This window comes from Nomascus leucogenys, chromosome 8 (assembly GCF_006542625.1).
Source record: "Nomascus leucogenys isolate Asia chromosome 8, Asia_NLE_v1, whole genome shotgun sequence".
NCBI lineage: Eukaryota > Metazoa > Chordata > Mammalia > Primates > Hylobatidae > Nomascus > Nomascus leucogenys.
In genome coordinates, this window is record NC_044388.1 from 12,631,168 (window position 1) to 12,652,748 (window position 21,581).

Sequence of the window (21,581 nt, forward strand, 5' to 3'; positions counted from 1 at the left end):
ATCAATGGGAAAATTGGCAAAATTTGAATAAAGTCTGTAGATAAGGTATCATTGCTAATGTATTGATTTCGATAATTGTTCTGCTGTCATGGAGAGAATGCCCTTGTTTTTAGGAAACACACAGTGAAAAATGTAAGTGTAAAAAATTGAGTCACTGTGGATTAAGCAACTGTTTTTCTTTAATAATGAAAAAGAAACTCTTTTAATTTATTTTAATAATGAAAAGAATTTCAAAAAAGAGAACCTAGCTAAGGATCCTGGAAATTTATTCATTTGACAAAGCATAGATAGATAGAGATATACTAGGTACCTCCTATGTGCCAGGCACAATGCCCAGGAGTGGAATACAATTATGAACAAGATGGATATATTCCCTGTTTTCACAGAACTTTCAGGCAAGAAGTAAAGAGTCAAGTGAACAAGTCATTACACTGTAGGGTGGTAAGTGAGAGGGTGTGGGGCCAAGGGAGTACATAGGAGAGAAACCTCACCAGAACTGAGGTCATAGGAGAGCCTTATGGTAGAGCTGGCACCCAAACTCTGACCTGAAGTGTAAACAGGAATGAGGCAGGCAAAGCCCTGTATGCTATTCCACACAGATCCTGGCTCATCCATGAACATTTGTCTAATCAAACAATTAAGATACTACTTCCCTGGATATAGATGTGGAAACACTGGCAGATTGTCCAAAATCATATTAGGACAAGAGCCCCAATTATTTATAGGCGAAGAAGAAACACTATATATACTAACAGCCCATCTTTGATGGTTATATGACCTTCTGGATTGCCCAGGTAATAGAAAGCCTCCCCTACTTCCCTCAAGCAAGGGTGACCACATTAGGCAGATGCATTTCAAATGGGGAAGCAATAATAACAAATTACACAAAATAGATCTGATCTTTTTACCACTTCCAATACAGGAACATAATTTGGAAGCCATAAAACCTATACACAGGAGATATTCCTTGTTTTTTTTCCTGCTAAAATCAGAAATTCCACAAAATTTCTGATAAGTTCAGAGATTAGAGACACCACAGAACTCTTTTATCTGTCTGTGATGTTTGCTTTTCTGTACAATTACTGACTACAGTTTTACTGCATCAGGCATAGGTCTCTGTCTCTCCTTAGCTTTCTTGTAGAGTGCTGCCATCAGGTGGTAATAGGTGCCGTAATCACTTAGTTCAATCATAAGATATGGATAGCAATGATGAATGTTTTTCCTGATGTTTGTTAACACTTTACTTATAAGTGAACTTGAAAACCCATTGCCCAAATACACCATAGTGCACTCCCTTATTTCATGAAGGTTTCTGCTCAATATGTCACCCTAACAGCAAGGCCTTCCTGAACTACCTTGTATTAACTACTCTGCAACATTTTCTATCCCTTTCCACTGCTCCATTTTTAATCATCCATCTTTTAAACACAATTCTTCCTTCCTGAATTCTTATTTTTATTCACCTCTTATTTGGCTGGATTTTATTATAGTCTTCTTTTTCAGGAAGGGTCCATGAGTGTTGTCTCTCTGGAGTTCTTTTCAGTGGTCAAAAACATCTGCTTGCTGCCTTTTACATGAATAACATCTTGGCTGGCATATCATACAGGAAAACAGAACCCCTTCTAAGTTTTTTAAACAAAAAGATGACAAGTTATTGGAAGATCTAAAGTTGCAAACAGGCAGGGTTTATTTTACTTGAGATCAGGAGCTGCAGAACGTTCATCACCACTGAAGAAGCTTAGGGTGCTGGCTGCTACTGAGGTCAGGCTTGTCTGCTGCTACCACAGTTGCCAGAGACAGAAAAGAAACAGCTTTTACCTTTCCTCTACCTCCTAATCTCACACAAGTGCCTCCCACTTGTAAAACCTAATCCAGAACTAAGGTGGCAAGGGAATCCAAAAAATGTGGTTCCTTAGCTTCTAGCCCCTGTAAGTTTCAGAAATGGTGTCCATTTACACCTAAATATTTCAGTGTGTGTTTCCTGAAAACGAGGAATTCCCTTATAAAACACCAGTGAAATGATCAAAATTGGGAAATTAATGCTAATATCCTTCTATCTAATTTGCAGATCTTATTCAGATTTTGTCAATTGACCTGATAATGGTTTTTTTTCTGGTAAATCTTTTTTTTTTTATGACAGGGTCTCGTTCTGTCACCCAGGTTGGAGTGCAGTGGCATGATCATGGCTCACTGCAGTCTTGACCTCCCCGGCTCAAGTGATTCTCCTATCTCAGCCTCCTGAATAGCTAGGGACACTGGCACCCACCATCACACCTAGCTAATGTTTTCTTTTTAATTTTTTTGTAAAGAGGTCTCATTATGTTGCCAGGGTGTTCTCAAACTCCTGGCCTCAAGAAATTTGCCTGCCTTGGCCTCCTAAAATGCTGAGTTTACAGGCATGAGCCACCACGGTTGGCCTGGAAATATTTTATATCTTGATATGGGTGGTTGTCATATGTGCATCATCACACTGTGCACTTAAAATGTTATTTATGTTACTTTAAGTAAGCTATACTTTAATTAAAATTTTTTACACGGAGGAAAAAGATCTAGAGGAAAACAATTCCCATAGATTAAAAATAAAATTACGTAAAAGTTAAATTTAACAATGTAAAAAGCATCCATTGTTCTATTATATTTCAACAAAATCTATACAGAAGGAAAATAAAATATTTAAAACCAATCAGAAGTATTAGATTTCCATATTTTTCTACCTTCCTGATCAATTTAAGTATCATGAAAATTATATCTTCCTTGTAAATTTGAAATAAATTGCTCCAACATCACTCTGGACACAATGCCTTCGTATCTTTGATAATCTTTACAGTGTCTCCTATTATCATTGTTCTGTTTACATGTACTGCTTCATTTTTAATTGATTTTGGTGTTTTTTCCTATAATATTTATTTTAACTAGTTTTTTTAAATGGGAAGAGATGGATTTATTATTCTCTGTACTACCTTGATTAGATTATCTTTTCTTGATTAAGTTTTCCAGAGGTGTTTTCTTTGCTTGTTTTTGTCTTGGTTACTCTTTCTTTCTTTCTTTTTTTTTTTTTTTTTGAGACAGAGTCTAGCTCTGTTGCCCAGGCTGGAGTATAGCGGCTGCAACCTCTGCCTCCCGAGTTCAAGAGATTCTTCTGCCTCAGCCTCCCGAGTAGCTAGGATTACAGGCACTCACCACCACGTGCAGCTAATTGTTTTTATTTTTAGTAGAGACAGGGTTTCACCATGTTGGCCAGGCTGGTCTGGAACTCCTGACCTCAAGCGATCTGCCCGCCTCGGTCTCCCAAAGTGCTGAGCTTACAGGTGTGAGCCACTCTGCCTGGCCCACTCATTCTTTATTTACCAGTTCGGTCATCTTCCTTTCTGAAAGTTTTAGAAATATTCACCTACTTTCATTTAGCTTGCATTCTAGTTAGGAAAACTATTTGTCAGGAAAATGAAAAGTCCTTGGCCACTTAAAGAAAAAAAACCTGATAATTTTAGAAACTCTTAGAGGGAGGTTTTTGTTTGTTTTGTTTTGTTTTTGTTTTGAGATGGAGTCTCGCTCTGTCTCTCCCAGGCTGGAGTGCAGTGGCGCGATTTCGGCTCACTGCAGCCTCCGCCTCCTGGGTTCAAGCAATTCTCCTGCCTCAGCCTCCCCAATAGCTGGGAGTAGTAGTAGTAGCAGGCGTGCGCCACCACGCCCGGCTAATTTTTGTATTTTTAGTATAGACAGGGTTTCACCGTATTGGCCAGGCTGGTCTCAAACTCCTGACCTGATGATCCGCCCACCTTGGCCTCCCAAAGTGCTGGGATTACAGGCGTGAGCCACCACACCCGGCAGAGGGAGATAGTTTTTAAATCCTTGGTGGGTTTTAAAGTTTTATTTAAAAATAATTATTTTGGGGTGTCAGGCAATTGTCTTTGCCTTGAGAGTTTCATCCTAAGGAATTTGCCATTTGCGCCTGCTTGCTTGTTTATCTTGGTTTAATTTTATCAAACTAAATTCCTACTATTGGAGATTTTATTTACTATCCTAGTTTTGAATTTTATCATCCGTGAGACTGCTAGGATTCAAGGACCTATAAAGATAGGTGAAGACAGACCAAGCCCAAGAATCCTCTTTTCTTCTTCTTCTTTTTTTTTTTTTTTTTTTTTGAGACAGGTTCTTACTCTGTCCCCCAGGCTGGAGTGCAGTGGTGCAATCTTCGCTCACTGCAGCCTCCATCTTCTGGGTTCAAGCAATTCTCCTGCCTCAGCCTCCTCAGTAGCTGGTACTACAGGCATGTGCCACAATGCCTTGCTAATTTTTGTATTTTTGGAGAGATACATGTTGGCCAGGCTGGTCTCGAACTCCTGGCCTCAAGTGATCTGCAAGATACGGAGAGCATCAGGAAAAGTAGCTAACGTATGCTGGGTTTAATACCTAGGTGATAGGTTGATAGGCGCAGTAAATCATCATGGCACATGTTTACCTGTGTAACAAATCTGCATAACCTGCACATGTACCCTGGAATATATATAGACAAACGAGATATTTATTTATTTATTTATTTATTTATTTATTTATTTATTTATTCTTTTTGAGACAGGGTCTCACTCTGTAGCCCAGGCTGGAGTGCAGTGGCACGATCTCGGCTCACTGCAACCTCTGCCTCCCGAGTTCAAACGATTCTCCCGCCTCAGCCTCCCAAGTAGCTGGGATTACCGGCGTGAGCCACCATGCCCAGCTAAGTTTTTTATTTTTAGTAGAGACAGGGTTTCACCATGTTGGCCAGGCTGGTCTTGAACTCCTGGCTTCAAGAGATCATCCACCTTGGCCTCCCAAAGTGCTGGGACAACAGGTGGGAGTCACCACTGCCAAGAAACGAGATTTTTAAACTAAGAATCCAATGAAACGGCAGGGCGCGGTGGCTCACGCTTGTAATCCCAGCACTTTGGGAGGCCGAGGCGGGCGGATCATGAGGTCAGGAGATCGAGACCACGGTGAAACCCCGTCTCTACTAAAAAAAAAAAAAAAAAAAAAATTAGCCGGGCGTGGTGGCGGGCGCCTGTAGTCCCAGCTACTCGGAGAGGCTGAGGCAGGAGAATGGCGTGAACCCGGGAGGCGGAGCTTGCAATGAGCCGAGACTGCGCCACTGCACTCCAGCCTGGGCGACAGAGCGAGACTCCGTCTCAAAAAAAAAAAAAAAAAAAAAAAAAAAAGAATCCAATGAAACAAAAACAGACAATAGAATCAGCTCTGCAGATAAGTAAGATATTGGGCTTAGAAGACAGGCAACCTAAAATAACTATGATTAATGTATGAGAGAAAGAGAGGAAAAGATGAAGGAAATAAAAGATAAAGAATCTCTTTAAACTATTGGCTTCCCTGGAAAAGAATCCAATATAAATCCTAAAATTGAAAAGGACTATAATGTTAAAACATTAATAAATGAGTTGGTACATTGGACATAGAACAAAATAGGATTAGTAAACTAGAAGAGAGGTTATTAGAAACTATACAAAATAAAACACTGATAAAAATGAGAACTATGGAATAGAAATAAAAGATAGGTAAAATACCATGGAAAAATTCCAAAGGAGCAGGAAAAGACAGAAAAAAAAGCAACATTTAAGTAGATACTGACCAAGAATTTTCCAAAACTGAAAAAAGATAGCAAGCTATAGATTCAGAAAGCATAAATGAGATAGGTTCAAATAAAAAAAAACCCACTTAGATATATTTTATTAAAATAGCTTTAAGGAGTAGGGAGAGAAAGAAGAGAAAGAGAAAACAGTAAATAGCAAAGAAAAAGACACATTACTGGCTGGGCGCGGTGGCTAACGCCTGTAATCCCAGCACTTTGGGAAGCCGAGGTGGGCAGATCACTTGAGGTCAGGAGTTCGAAACCAGCTTGGCCCTCATGGTGAAACCCTGTCTCTACTAAAAATACAAAAAATTATCTGGGCATGGTGGTGTGCACCTGTAATCCCAGCTACTTGGGAGGCTGAGGCAGGAGAATCGCTTGAAATCGGGAGGCGGAGGTTGCAGTGAGCCAAGATCGTGCTACAGCACTCCAGCCTGGGCAACAGAGTGAGAGACTGTCTCAAAAACACAAAAAACAAAAAACAAAAAAAAAGCACATTCCTTTCAATGAAAAAAACCCTTAAGTTTATAGGTGACTTCTCAGTAGAAGATAATGCAAGCCAGAAGATAATAGAATGCTATTTTTGAAATGCTGTGTAAAAAAAAAAAAACACACACACACACTGCTTAACTGGTATTCAGTACTCAGTAAACACATCCTTTATAAATTAAGGTGAATCAAAGACACCTCTTTCTTTTCTTTTTTTTTTTTTTTTTAGACGGAGTCTCACCCTGTCACCCAGGCTGGAGTGCAATGGCACGATCTCAGATCACTGCAACCTCCGCCTCCTGGGTTCAAGCGATTCTCCTGCCCCAGCCTCCCAAGTAGCTGGGATTACAGGTGTGTGCCACCACGCCCAGCTAATTTTTTGTATCTTTTGTAGAGACGGGGTTTCACCATGTTGGCCATGCTGGTCTCGAACTCCTGACCTCGTGATCTGCCCACCTCTGCCTCCCAAAGTGCTGGGATTACAGGTGTGAGCCAGCACACTGGCTTCTTTTCTTTTCTTCTCTCTCTCTCTTTTTTTTTTTTTTTGAGAGGGAGTCTCGCTCTCCCTCCCCCCATCTTTTTTTTTTTTTTTTTTTTTTTTTTTTTTTTTTTTTTTTTTAGACGGAGTCTCGCTCTGTCGCTCAGGCTGGAGTGCAGGGGCGCGATCTCAGGTCACTGCAACCTCCATCTCCTGGGTTTGAGGGATTCTCCTGCCTCAGCCTCTGGAGTAGCTGTGATTACAGACGTGCGCTACTGCGCCCAGCTAATTTTTGTATTTTTAGTAGAGATAGAGTTTCACCATTTTCCCCAGAGTGCAAAGAAATTTTTAAACAAACAAGTATCTAGAAAAAAATTAATCTGTGGTCCGCCTACACTAAACAAACAGGAAAACTAAATTGAGCTTTTCAGACAGAAGAAAAATGATCCCAAACAGAAAAATGGAAATCCAGGAAGAAAAGAGTACGGATGGAAAGAGTACATTTGTGGATGTATATAAAAAAAAATATTGACTGCATAAAACAATAATAAAAAAAAAAAAAAGAAAAAAGAAAATAAGTTCCCTGGGACCCCAGAGTTAGGTTTGATCTTCCCGGTCCCTCTCTCGCGAGATCTGGAAACCGGAAGTGAATTATTTTGCAGGAGTCTACACCCAGGCGGTGGCTCTACTTATTAAAGTTGGCGGGAGCTGATCGATCAGTCGGTCCTGGGCTGGCTGTGGTGTAGGGCGTTGCAGACAGGGCTCACCTCCTCAAGCCGGCAGAATGCGGGTGGCTGTGGCCGGCTGCTGCCACGGCGAGCTGGATAAGATCTATGAGACACTGGCGCTGGCGGAGCGGCGCGGCCCGGGGCCTGTCGACCTCTTGCTGTGCTGTGGCGACTTCCAGGCGGTGCGCAACGAGGCGGATCTACGCTGCATGGCCGTGCCGCCCAAGTATCGCCACATGCAAACCTTCTACAGGTGAGGACGCGGCCCGGGCCCAGACTTGGCAGTGTGGGGTGGGACTGGTTCGATTTCCCTCTGCCACTGGCTGCCTATTTCCCTTAGATCCTGTCTTTGTTCGCTGTGTCTCTAACTGGTACCTAACTGAATACAGGGGTGAGGTAGTGGGAGGCGGGAAGTGTATTCAGTTAGGTACTGTATTCAGTTAGTACCAAATTATGTCTGTTTCACTAGCACCCTATCTCATTAGTCGCTTAGGAAATGTCACTTTCCTTCTTTCCATACACCCATCTTATCCATTTCACAGGGGATCGAAGCCCGGGAGGGGACAACCTGGAGGAAGAAGCTGACAGGTTTAGATAGCTACCTTGTACTTGATAGGACTCTGGAATTAGTTCATTTAATGATCCTGGAGTTTTTACTGGGCGCCTGCTATGTGCTTGTTGTGGTTCTAGAAGATGAGGTTATGGCAATGAACTCCAAACAGTTCTTGACTTAATTGAACGAGCACTGACTTGAGGCCCAAGGTGGAAGCTCTTCATTCCTAAGGGCAAGGATGGATACTGGGCAATTCCTTTTTTTTTTTTTTTCTTGAGACAGAGTTTCGCTTTGTTGCCCAGGCTGGATATTGACTCACTGCAACCTCCGTCTCCTGGGTTCAAGCAATTCTCCTACCTCAGCCTCCCGAGTAGCTGGGATTACACCCAGCTAATTTTTGCATTTTTAGTAGAGACGGGGTTTCACCACATTGGCCAGGTTGGTCTCGAACTCCTGACCTCAGGGGATCTGCCTGTGTTGGCCATCCAAAGTGCTGGGATTGCAGGAGTTAGGCACCGCGCCCAGCCCCAGGCAATTCCTTTGGAAAGAGCTTTTTAACTTTTTATGATGAACTCAGTTTCTTTTTTTTTTTTTTTTCAGAACTTATTTGCTTTTCTGCTATACCTAATTGTGGTAACTGACTTTGCTCTTATGTTCTAGGTATTACTCTGGAGAGAAAAAGGCCCCAGTTCTCACGCTCTTCATTGGGGGAAACCATGAAGCCTCAAATCATTTGCAAGAGTTACCCTATGGTGGCTGGGTGGCACCAAACATTTATTATTTAGGTATGTGATTGTGTTTGTGGATAATTTTTTTCCTGGGATGGAAGAGCTTATCAGGATTTGCATTATTGGGCTGTGTCTTGACATGTATGGTGTTTGGAGAATGTCATTAATTTAAATACTGAATCATGAAAATTTAATTAAGACAGTTAATTATTAAATGGTTGATCATGAAAATATGCCCTTCATCTAGTGTTTTAAGCACTAGCTAATATAATTGCAAAGACCTCACACACTATTTGTAGTCCCTTCATTTTTTCTTACAATTTTTATTGAATTAAAAAAAGACCTTAAACTTTTATTAATAGAAATTCTTAAGCATACACAAAAGTAGAGAATAGTATGATGAATCTCAGTACCTGTTAACCAGCTTCAACAATTATTATATTGCAATCTCCTGGATTTTTTTTTTTTTGTGGGAAGAGATGACTAGAGTATTTAAAGCAAGTCCAATCGTTAGACTATTTCACTTATACATATTTCAGTGCATGTTTTTAAGTGATAAGGATCTTTAAAAATACTACTACAGTACTGTTATTATACTTAGCTGAAGTAATCATTATCTATTGCCATGTTCCTGGTCAGATTCCCCTGCTTAACATAAAGATGTCTGCTTTACAATTGGTTTAAATAGGACCCAGACAAGGCCAGCCCATTTCATTTGGTTGTCATGACTCTGAAGTCTATTAGACTATAATAGTCTCCCTGTCTTGCTTTTTCATGCCCTTTACTTGCTGAAGAAAACAGGAAATTTGTCCTGCAGCATTTCCTGCATTCAGGATTTAGCTGATTAGATTCCTTTTATCCTTTGCATTTCCTATAATCTGCTTTTAGATTTTCAGATTTGATTAGATTGTCTCAACATTAGCCCCTATAAACTATATAGCCTTTTCATCCCTTTATTTTTCGAGACAAGGTCTGGTTCTGTTGCCCAGGGTGGAGTGCAGTGGCCCAATCTCAGCTCATTGCAACCTTCGCCCTCTAGGCTCAAACTGTCCTCCCACCACAGCCTCCCAAGTAGCTGTGACTACAAGCATGTACCACCACGCCCGGCTAATTTTTTTGTTTTTTTGTATGTTTTTGTGGAGGCTGAGTTTGGTCATGTTGTCCAGGCTGGTCTCGAACTCATGAGCTCAAAGTGATCCGCCCACCTGGGCCTCCAAAGTGGTCGGATTACAGGGATGAGCCACCGCACCCAGCTTCATCCCTTTATTTAAATGTATATTCTTTCTAGAACAGTTTATAGATTTTACCAATGATGAGATCATATTTTGCTACTTATTGATCATCTTTTGATGTATTCATCCTATATTACAATATTGTGAAAAAGTGAAATTGTCAGAAGATGATCAATCAGAAATGAAACTAGAAGCTGTAGGTTCTTTATACTTTATACCTGTTGATTTTCAGGTTTATACATGTAAATCCATCATAGGACATTTTCCACCTCCCACTACCTCACCCGTGTATTCAGTTAGGTACCAAATTATGTCTGTTTCACTTTCAGCACCCTATCTCATTTGTCCCTTCCAGAATCTACTTAGTGTTTTGGCTCATCTAATTCCAGACCTCGCCTTTATATACTGTTATAATATATCCCTAATACACCGTTGGCATATTATTATGTAAAAAGCGTAACCTCATCATGGTGCTTAATTTTCAAATACTTTTAGAACTGTGTGGAATTCCATCTAAATGGAATGGTTTATTCAGTCAGTGTAAAGAGATTCCTTTTGCCTACAGTAATTTTATTTAACTGTACTGTTTAGGTTTGGCTGGTGTGGTAAAATACCGAGGTGTAAGGATCGGTGGAATCTCTGGTATCTTCAAATCTCATGACTATCGAAAAGGTATTGTTTTGAGAATTATTTTTAAACTTTAGAACTTGCATGCCCCATAGTAACTTAGGCATAATATATACTTTGACTCTTTCATATATCTTTGTATCCTCAATCTAGTTTTATCAAGTCTTAGTATTTTGCTTTTTCTTGAGACAGAGTTTCGTTCTTGGTGTCCATGATGGAGGGCAGTGGCGCGATCTTGGCTCACTACAACCTCCACCTCCTGGGTTCAAGTCATTCTCCTGCCTCAGCCTCCTGAGTAGCTGGGATTACAGGCGCCCGCCACCACACCCGTCTAATTTTTTTGTATTTTTAGTAGAGACGGGGTTTCACCATGTTGGTCAGGCTAGTCTCGAATTCCTGACCTCAAGTGATCCACTCACCTCAGCCTCGCAAAGTGCTGAGATTACAGGCGTGAGCCACCACACCTGGCCTGTATTTTGCTATTTTTTATTTTTGGTTTTAAGAAATAAAACAGTATAGATACAATTAAAGTTCATTGTTTTTCTGTCCTCAGCCCGTTCCCTTCTTTTCTTCCCTCCCTCTCTTTGCCAGGCAGTCACTGTGTTGAATTTGGTGATTATAATTTACTTGATTATTTTACATCATTACCACATGTGTAAGAACTTTAAACAATGTACTTGTTTTAAGCTTCATATAAATGTATCGTATTGCTTGTATCTTTCTCAAACTTGCTTCTTTGTTTAACATGTTTTGAAGTCTGTGTTGATACGTGTAATCCAATCTGTTCATTTGTGAATAATATTCCATTATATAAGTATACCACAACTGCATATTCATTTCATTGTGTCTGAATGAATTATACCTTGATTTCTTTTTTTTTTTTTTTTTTTTTTTTTTGAGACAGAGTCTCGCTCTGTCACCCAGGCTGGAGTGCAGTGGCGCAATCTCGGCTTACTGCAAGCTCCGCCTCCCGGGTTCACGCCATTCTCCTGCCTCAGCCTCTCTGAGTAGCTGGGACTACAGGCGCCCGCCACCACGCCCGGCTAATTTTTTGTATTTTTTAGTAGAGACGGAGTTTCACCGTGGTCTCGATCTCCTGACCTCATGATCCGCCCGCCTTGGCCTCCCAAAGTGCTGGGATTACAAGCGTGAGCCACTGTGCCCGGCCATACCTTGATTTCAAAGTTAAAGGAATAATTTGGATTCACATCGATTTCACAAATTTCATGAATTAAGTTGACAGCTAAAACTGACATCCTGAATGTAACTGTTAAAAGTCTGTTCCCTGCCACTTGGCTCTTTCTTATTCTAAACTGTTGGAATGGAGGTACAAAATAGGCTGGTCTTCTCTGTGGCAGGTGTGAGTACAAATTGGAACCACTCTTGGGAAGATGTTTATCAGGTTTTTCTATTTTATCTCAGGGATATCATTTATGCATATAATACACATATTTCTTTTTCGGCTTAAAACAACAATAATTTGTTATTTTATTAATATTGGGAGCATAGGGAACTAGTCTCTAGTCATCAGTTAGAAAGTAACTGAAGTGTGCCAGCAACCGTGTGCGGGACCTTAGAAAGCAGATACACCCTTAGTTGAGCCTGCACAGGAAGGAGACTGCAGTCCACCATCTTTTAAAAAAATCTCCCTAGATAACTTTTTAAAATCATATATATTGAAGGTGTACATGATATTTTGGAGACCTGTGTATATGTCTTTGTATTTGCAGTATTTAAGGAAATTAAATATAGCTTATTTTTCTTCTTCAATCTAAGGTCATTTTGAGTGCCCCCCTTATAGTTCATCTACAATCAGGAGTATATATCATGTGAGAAATATTGAAGTCTATAAATTAAAACAGGTACGTAAAAAGTGCATTACAGCAGACTTGAAAAAATTTTAAAGTAATTCTATGCCAAAATGTATTTTGGTCATATTGGTATACTACTTTCAAGAAGAGCAATTCTGTATTTTTAAAATGTGGATCTTGAGTTTTTAGGAGGTTCACAGATGAACATTTTTTTTTTCTTTTTTTGAGACAGAGTCTCACTCTGTCACCCAGGCTGAAGTGCAGTGGCGCGATCTCGGCTCACTGCAACCTCTGCCTCCTGGGTTCAAGCAAGTCTTGTGCCTCAACCTTCTGCGTAGCTGGAACTATAGGCGCCTGCCACCACACCTGCCTAATTTTTTGTATTTGTAGTAGGGATGGGGTTTCACCATGTTCGCCAGGCTGGTCTCAAATTCCTGAGCTCAGGTGATCCGCCTACCTTGGCCTCCCAAAGTGCTGGGATTATAGGTGTGAGCCACTGTGCCCGGCAAAATTTTTTTTACTTCAATAATTATGAGTTTATTTTAGTAAGAGTGAAAGATTTAATTCATGATTTCAAATATTACTTAGGGTAAGGCTAAAGAATACCTATTAAAGTGATATTTAAAAGAAAAAAAGTGATATTTTAAAGAAAATATTGAAATAAACATTTTATTTTATGTAATAGTAATTAAGTAATGGTATTAAATGGAAAATAAGTAATAGTAAAGATGATAGAGGAAATGGGAAAATTGTGAAGGTGGTATGGAAACACTGCTTAATTGCAGAATAGGTGAAACTAGGTTTTCGTTTGAGAACCCATTACATGGCTGACACTGGGCTAAGCAGACTTCACACTTGGTATTTCATATAATCTCCACTCAAACCCTATGAGATAGATCTTACTCTTAACTTCATCCCTTTAAGGATGAGAAGCCAAGGCTCAGACAGGTAAGTAACCTGCCCAGGACTTCCCAAAGTTTAGTGATAGAGCCTGCCTCGCTGCACTCATGCCCATCACACTGTCTCTAGAGCCTCTGCAGGAGTCTAACGATGCTTGCAAGTGTTTCTTTTATGCCCTGTGCATACAGTTCCCTTGAATAGGTTTTCTTTTTCACCTGTCTAAATCCTACCAGTCCTTTAAGACCCAACTTAGATGCCATTTCCCAACCCTGACTTTTCTTTTTTTTTTTTTCGAGACAAGGTCTCACTCTGTCACCTAGGCTGGAGTGCAGTAGTATGATCATGGCTTGGTTCACTGCAGCCTCAATCTGCCAGGCTTGGGTGATCCTCCAACTTCAGCCTCCTGAGTAGCTTTTTCTATAGGCACGCATCACCTTGCCCAGCTAATTTTTTTCATATTTTTTTAGAGACAGAGTTTCGCCATGTTGCCCAAGCTGGTCTCAAACTCCTGAACTCAAGCGATCCTTCCGCCTTGGCCTCCGAAAGTGCTGGGATTACAGGCATGAGCCACCATGCCCAGCCAACCATGACTTTTCTAGTTTAGAGTCATTACCCTAGTCTGAATTTTTGTTGCATCTGTTGGTCATACCAGTTATTCAGTGGTTAGTCATATCTATCTAATATCTAATATTTTATATTGTCTTGAGCAGTTATTTAAGTTTTTTTTTTTGTTTTGTTTTGTTTTTGAGACAAAGTTTCACTCTTGTTGCCCAAGCTGGAGTGCAACAGTGCGATCTTGGCTCACTGCAACCTCCGCCTCCTGGGTTCAGGCAATTCTCCTGCCTCAGCCTCCTGAGTAGCTGGGATTACAGGCGCCCACCACCACGCCCGGCTAATTTTTTATATTTTAGGTAAAGATGGGGTTTCACCATGTTAGCTAGGCTGGTCTCGAACTCCTGACCTTCAGGTGATCCACCCACCTCGGCCTACTAAAGTATTGAGATTACAGGCGTGAGCCACTGCGCCCAGCCGGTATTTAAGTTGTTTTAATTTCGTTTTTCGAGTATTCGTTTCAGATTACTTGAAGGTTCTGGGGATAAGTAAAGTCTGGAGTATATTTTGTTTCCTTTAGTTGTTTAATGAAATACTAATTTATGTAGTAAACAGTTTTTTACTGTATACTATGTGAGCCTGTTAGAATTTTTTTTTCCTGGTAAATCTTTGGATTTACTGAATCAGTCATGTTAGAGGTGTCATGAAATCTAGTGTCTCTGGATCTTCAAAATAGTAATTTCTTTTTTCTTTTTTTTCTTTTTGAGATGGAGTTTCACTCTTGTGGCCCAGGCTGGAGTGCAATGGCATGATCTCGGCTTATTGCAACCTCCACCTCCCGGGTTCAAGCGATTCTCCTGCCTCAGTCTCCCTAGTAGCTGGGATTACAGGCAGATGCCACGACGTCCAGCTAAATTTTTGTATTTTTAGTAGAGATGGGGTTTTACCATGTTGGTCAGGCTCGTTTTGAACTCCTGACCTCAGGTGATCCACCTGCCTTGGCCTCCCAAAGTGCTGGGATTGATTACAGGCGTGAGCCACTGTGCCCGGCCCAAAATAGTAATTTCTTTACCAAAGAGGAAAAGAACTATGGTTATCGTGTATTTTAGAAGATAAGTGCTAAAGATCTTAGATGATTGGCAGTCTAATCAGAGTCTGTCTCCATTGCCTTGCCTTGCCACTGAAAATAAGAATGATTTATGAGCAGAGAAAATGCAGCTTCTCTTTGCCTAGATGAATGAGTAGCCTAGTATTTTTATCACTCTCTTAAAGTGTCCTTAGAATGAATTATACAAAACTCTAGAGATCTCAGTGGGTGAATGGTTGTATGGTGGTAGAGAGAAGGGAGGGGATTGTTTTTGTTAATCTGTTTTAAGAGTTTTCTTTCTTTCTCTTTTTCTCTTTTGAAAGCTGAAGCAGCCTATAGATATATTCTTGTCTCATGATTGGCCAAGAAGTATATATCATTATGGAAATAAGAAGCAACTTCTTAAGACTAAATCTTTTTTCCGACAAGAAGTGGAAAATAACACATTAGGAAGTCCAGCTGCCTCAGAGCTTTTAGAGCATCTCAAACCTACTTATTGGTTTTCTGCCCACCTTCATGTGAAGTTTGCCGCCTTGATGCAGCATCAGGTAGAAAACAAAATGTTTATTCTTTCATTTAACACACACTATTGAACATCTATGGACCAGACACAGTTGTAAAGTTAGAGAAAGAAGTAAAAGATAACTTACCTCTTGTGAGTAGCTCAATATATGATTCTGGGAAAGACAAGCAATCACAAAACAGTATAGTAAGTTTGAGAGAAAACGTAGGCAGTGGGAGCACCTAAGCCAGACTGTGGTGGGATGGGGAACACGGGAGATGAAGATAGAGAAGGTTTTCAAAAGGTGATAGCTGAACTGAGTCTTGAAGTGCCAGGAAGAAACACACTGTAAGGGTATTTTATGTAGAGGGACTGGCATGTGCAGAGGCTCGAGGTCTGAGAATATGGGGTGTTTGGGGACTTGTAGGTAGTTCCTGTGGGACTAAGGCGTAGGGACTGATGAAGCTGGAACAAGATCATAACTGCCTTCTAGGGGCCATGCTCTGGAGTTAAGGTTTTAACCAGAGATGATGGGGAAATTTGGGGAGTGATGAAATCAGATTTTCATTTTAGAACGATTAGTTTGACAGCATTGTTGTATATGGATTGGAGTAATGTAAAATGGGAGGCAGAGCAGGCTATTTAAGCAAAAGAAAAGGTTTTAACCTAAGGCAAAGAGAGAATACAGAGAATGAAGCAGATTCTAGAGAGATTTTAGAAGGAGAATCATTGCGATTTGGTTACTGGGGGAGGAAAGAAGTCCAGGATGACCCCCAGTTTTCTTTGCTTAACTGCATGGATGATGTACTTGATGGGAGGTAGAAAATAAATATATACTTATAATGAAACTTCTATGGAAGTATGCATTTCTTCCTTTCACCTCTGATTCTGGCTGAACTCTGACTTTCCCATAAAGTATTCCATAGGAAAACTGTTTAGAAAATGCTGGGTTAACACAGATTTCTTCTTGGAGACATGTAGAGAATTTCTGAGATTCTTTATTGCACTAATGGGCATTGCCTTTCTCAAGAGTAGAATGTGATGCTTCCCAGACTTACTTAACCAAACACTTTTCTGTGTTAGAGGTATACTTTAAAAATGTTCCTCAAACACAGTGTGGAAGGTTTTGTCTGAAAATATACCTATAGGCCCTTTCTGTTGTGGATTTATTCTTCTCACTTCCCAGTTTCACTGGGAGAAGGAGAGGTTACCCTTTTCATTGTATCTCTGCATTAATAATATGTTTGACCTCTTTGTAATTGGCTCCTCAACTTCCTCTGACTGCCATTTTCTATTTTATCCCCTTTACCAACACCAGAGATCACTTTTCCTTGGACTGCTTTGCTGCCAATATCTGCCTATAATCTTCATGCCTTCCATTTCTCTTTTTCCTTTTCTTTTGTTTTGAGACAGAGTCTTGCTCTGTTGCCCAGGCTGGAGTGCAGTGGCGCGATCTCCACTCACTGCAAGCTCCACCTCCCGGGTTCACACCATTCTCCTGCCTCAGCGTCCAGAGTAGCTGGGACTACAGGTGCGCGCTACCACGCCCGGCCAATTTTTTCTATTTTTAGTAGAGACAGGGTTTCACTATGTTAGCCAGGATGGTCTTGATCTCATGACCTTGTGATCCGCCCGCCTCGGCCTCCCAAAGTGCTGGGATTACAGGCATGAGCCACCGCGCCTGGCCATGCCTTCCATTTTTCTTAGTACAGATTGAGCATCTCTAATCTGAAATCTGAAATGCTCTAGAATCTGAAATTTTTGACATGACACACAATTTTCAGATTTTTGGATTAAGGATATTAAACCAGTATGTATTCTGCAAATATTCCAAAATCTGAAAAAATCTGAAATTTAAAACACTTCTGGTCCCAAGCGTTTTAGATAAGGCATACTCAGCTTGTACCTCACCAGAACTGAACTGATGCTTGCTCCTCAGCAGGAGATACCATAGTTTGCTTCCTTGTGTTTTTTCCTCCATGATGAAGCTGGAACAAGATCACAAATGCATTCTAGAGGCCATGCTCTGGAGTTCAGGTTTTAACTGGAGATGCTGGGGAAAGGTTTTTTAACCTTTTCCAAAATGACCTACATGTTTGTGATTCCCCCCGTGTTTCTTTCTGTCAATTCACTTTTGAAAAAAAAAAAACTTTATTGGAGTATAATTTACATACCATAAAATTAATATGTTTTGGCATGGTGGCTCATGCCTGTAATCCCAGCACTTTGGGAGGCCAAGGTGGGTGGATCACTTGAGCCCAGGAGTTCAAGGCCAGTCTGGCCAACATGGCAAAACTCCATCTCTACTAAAAATACAAAAATTAGCTGGGCATGTTGGCACATGCTTGTAATCCCAGCTATTCGGGAGGCTGAGACATGAGAATCACTTGAGCCCGGGAGGCAGAGGTTGCAGTGAGTCAAGATCGTGCCACTGCACTCCAACCTGGGCGACAGAGTAAGACTCTCTCAAAACAAAGAAAAGAAAAGAAAAAAACACATTTTAAGTGAACAATTCAGTGATTTTTAGTAAATTTCCAGAGTTGTGCTAATATTACATAATCTAGTTTTAGAACTTGTCCATCACCCCCAAAGATCCTTTGTGCCTACTTGAAGGCAATCCTTGTTGCTGCCCTCAGCCCCAGGCGAGCACTAACTTGCTTTGTGTTTCTATAGATTTGCCTTTCCTGAACATTCATTTAAATGGAATTGTAAAATATATAGTCTTTGGCAATTGATTTCTTTCATTTGCTTGATTTTGAGATTCACTCATGTTGTAGCATGTATAAATATTGCATTCCTTTTTACTGCTGAGTAACAGTTCATTCTATGGATATATCACATCTATTTTTGGTGTTGTAGCTAAGAAATCTGTGCCTAACCCAGAGTTACAAAGATTTTCTCCTGTGGGTTCTTCTAAAAATTATACAGTTTTAGTTCTGCCAGTTTACTTTTAAGCTCTTTTGTTTATCTTTAATCCTTGGGTTATATGCTTTGATTTATGTGTGTTCAGTGCTTTGAGTTAACATCATCATCATCATTAGTTTTTGCCTTGAATTTTGTATGGAAATTGAAGCTCTGAGAAGTTAAATGCCTTCTCTATTATCACACAAGTGGGTATAGAATTAACTTAATTTTGGAAAAATAACAGTCATTCCTTTGACACACAACTTAGGGGTATGTGTAATAAAGATTATTTTCATCCTATTCTGTGTATGAAGAATTACCTGTGATTGTTTTAACATTCTTTCTTAAATCATGATTCATATTGTCCAGGCAAAGGATAAAGGACAGACAGCCAGAGCAACCAAATTTTTAGCCTTGGACAAATGCTTACCACATAGAGATTTTCTTCAGGTAAGAAGAGTGAAGTGGCTTTGTAATATAGTTGTACTCTTCCAGAGACTTAAAAAAATATAATTTTCCTTTTGGAATTTTTTATGCTTTTTGTAATTTATGTATTCTGAGAATTCTTTGGGGGTATCTTACTTATTAATTTAAAATTAAATGGATTGATTTAAAATTAAATAATTGAAATTAAATTTAAATTCCTTTTTATTTTATTAAATTATATTAAAGTTCTTAGACTGTTAAAAATATATATGTATTTCTTAACGTTGATTTCATCTTGTAGATATTAGAGATAGAACATGACCCCAGTGCTCCTGATTACTTGGAATATGATATTGAATGGCTCACTATTCTCAGGGCTACGGATGATCTTATTAATGTGACTGGGCGCCTGTGGACTATGCCAGAAAATAATGGCCTGCATGCAAGGTAAGTCAGACTTTATTTAGGACCTGCTTTTTCTATTGCATGCATAATTTTTGTGTCTCCCACCTTTGTTTTGTTTTGTTTTGAAACGGGGCCTAGCTCTGTTATCCAAAGTGGACTGCAGTGGTGTGATCTTGGATCTTGGCTCACTGCGTCTTCCACCTCCTGGGCTAAAGGGATCCTCCCACCCCTGCCCCTAGAGTAGCTGGGACCACAGTCACGCATCACCATGCCCAGCTAATTTTTTGGTATTTTTGGTAGGGATGGGGCTTTCCCATGTTGCCCAGGTTGGTCTTTAACTCCTGAGCTCAAGCTATCCACCTCCCTCGGCCTCCCAAAGTACTGGGATTACAGGCGTGAGCTGCTATATCTGGCCTCCACCTTTGTTCTTAATCAAGGGAATTATTGTTGAATGAGTGTCAGAACAATTCAAAGTTTGCAGGTTTTCCATCTAAAAGAGACAGGAAAATGGACTGTTGAGCATTACCTCAAATAAATTTATAAGTGAATAAGTGTACATAAAACCATAATATGGTGAAGATATAGTCCACACATTAAAATTGTTTTGGAGTATGAGTTAAAGATGGCTTTTTCTAAGAATTATTTTTATTTCTAAATGGTCCTTTGCTAAATTAACTCTAACTTTAAAAATGGAATTTTGATAGATGGCTTATTTTTTATCCTTGCACCTGAAGTCTATAATTAGATTTCATCATTTATTGTTTAGAGCTGAAAAAATGTAAAAAGCTATTGTTTTGTACTTTTATAGGTGGGATTATAGTGCAACAGAAGAAGGTATGAAAGGAGTATTGGAAAAATTGAATCATGATCTCAAGGTTCCATGTAACTTTAGTGTAACAGCTGCTTGTTATGATCCTAGCAAGCCACAGACACAAATGCAGCTGATTCATAGGATCAACCCTCAGACTACTGAATTTTGTGCCCAACTTGGCATCACAGACATCAATGTTAGGCTTCAGAAGTCCAAGGAAGAACATCATGTGTGTGGTGAATATGAAGAACAGGATGATGTGGAGAGTAATGACTCTGGAGAAGACCGGAGTGAATATAATACAGACACATCTGCTCTGTCTTCTATTAATCCAGATGAAATAATGTTAGATGAAGAAGAAGAAGATGAAGATAGTATTGTAAGTGCACATAGTGGCATGAATACACCATCGGTAGAACCTTCTGATCAAGCTTCTGAGTTTTCTGCAAGTTTCTCTGATGTCAGGATCTTGCCAGGCTCTATGATTGTATCTTCTGATGATACAGTGGATTCCACAGTTGATAGAGAGGGGAAACCTGGTGGGACTGTGGAGTCAGGAAACGGAGAGGACTTAACCAAGGTGCCATTGAAGAGGCTGAGTGATGAACACGAACCTGAACAAAGAAAGAAAATTAAGAGGAGGAATCAAGCCATTTATGCTGCGGTGGATGATGATGATGATGATGATGATGATGATGATGATGCAGCTTAAGATGATTTACTTGTTTTTGTGTTTGTTTTGTTTTTTTGAGATGGAGTTTCACTCTTGTCACCTAGACTGGAGTGCAATGGCGTGATCTTGGCTCACTGCAACCTCTGCCTCCCGGGTTCAAGCAATTCCCCTGCCTCAGCCTCCCAAGTAGGTGGGACTACAGGTGCCTGCCACCACACCTGGCTAATTTTTGCATTTTTAGTAGTGACAGGGTTTCACCATGTTGGCCAGGCTGGTCTTGAATTCCTGACCTCAGGTGATCCACCTGTCTTGGCCTTCCAAAGTGCTGGGATTACAGGCATGAGCTGCTGTGCCTGGCCGACAATTAACTTGTCTTAGTACTATATGTAGATATGTGATTTTTTGAGACTGTATTTTTTGAGCTGAATTTTTGACTAAAGACTTAATTTATAATAATGAAGATACACTAGAGAATTTTAGTTAGATATTGACTTTATCTTTAGGCTTTTGTATGTTTCAGATGCAAACATATTAAAGTTTCATATATTTACTTGACTGGGTATCTTTTTTTTTGAAGACATACGTTATTCACTTCCATTTTTACAATAAACACTTATTTAACATCTACTTTGTGCCAAGCACTCTGCTATAATATGGGACCATAAAGATGAGTAAGAAGGATTTTTGCCTCCAAGGACTTATTATCACTGTAAACTTTTTGATGTACACAATATGGCTATATTTTGTTTTATAAAATCAAGTCATTGTATATATTATGATGTATGCTTTCTTTTCATTTATTATAAATATTTTTCCTGATCAGCTTTTAATATCTGTCAAATAAAAATTGAAATTGAAGATGGTATATAAGATTTCAGGAAATAAACTACTTTGAATACTAAACATTGGTAAATGTACAATCTTACATTTGCTGAGATTAGTATAACCCTGCTGACTTTGGCATATTGTGTTTTTTTTTTTTTTTGAGATGCAATCTCACTCTGTCGCCCAGGCTGGAGTGCAGTAGGGCGATCTTGGCTCACTATAAGCTCCACCTCCTG

The 21,581-nt window shown here is 39.9% G+C and overlaps 1 protein-coding gene across 1 annotated transcript; it reads left to right on the forward strand.

Moving 5' to 3' along the window:
* The first annotated feature begins 7,209 nt into the window (after positions 1-7,209).
* DBR1 (debranching RNA lariats 1) lies at positions 7,210-21,378 on the forward strand. The gene is made up of 8 exons (XM_003265280.3): positions 7,210-7,562; positions 8,523-8,647; positions 10,414-10,494; positions 12,226-12,311; positions 15,123-15,347; positions 18,575-18,655; positions 18,933-19,078; positions 19,845-21,378. Exons 1-8 carry the CDS (start codon positions 7,366-7,368, stop codon positions 20,557-20,559), a joined length of 1,656 nt encoding a protein of 551 aa, XP_003265328.3. The 5' UTR covers positions 7,210-7,365; the 3' UTR covers positions 20,560-21,378.
* The last annotated feature ends 203 nt before the right edge of the window (positions 21,379-21,581 follow it).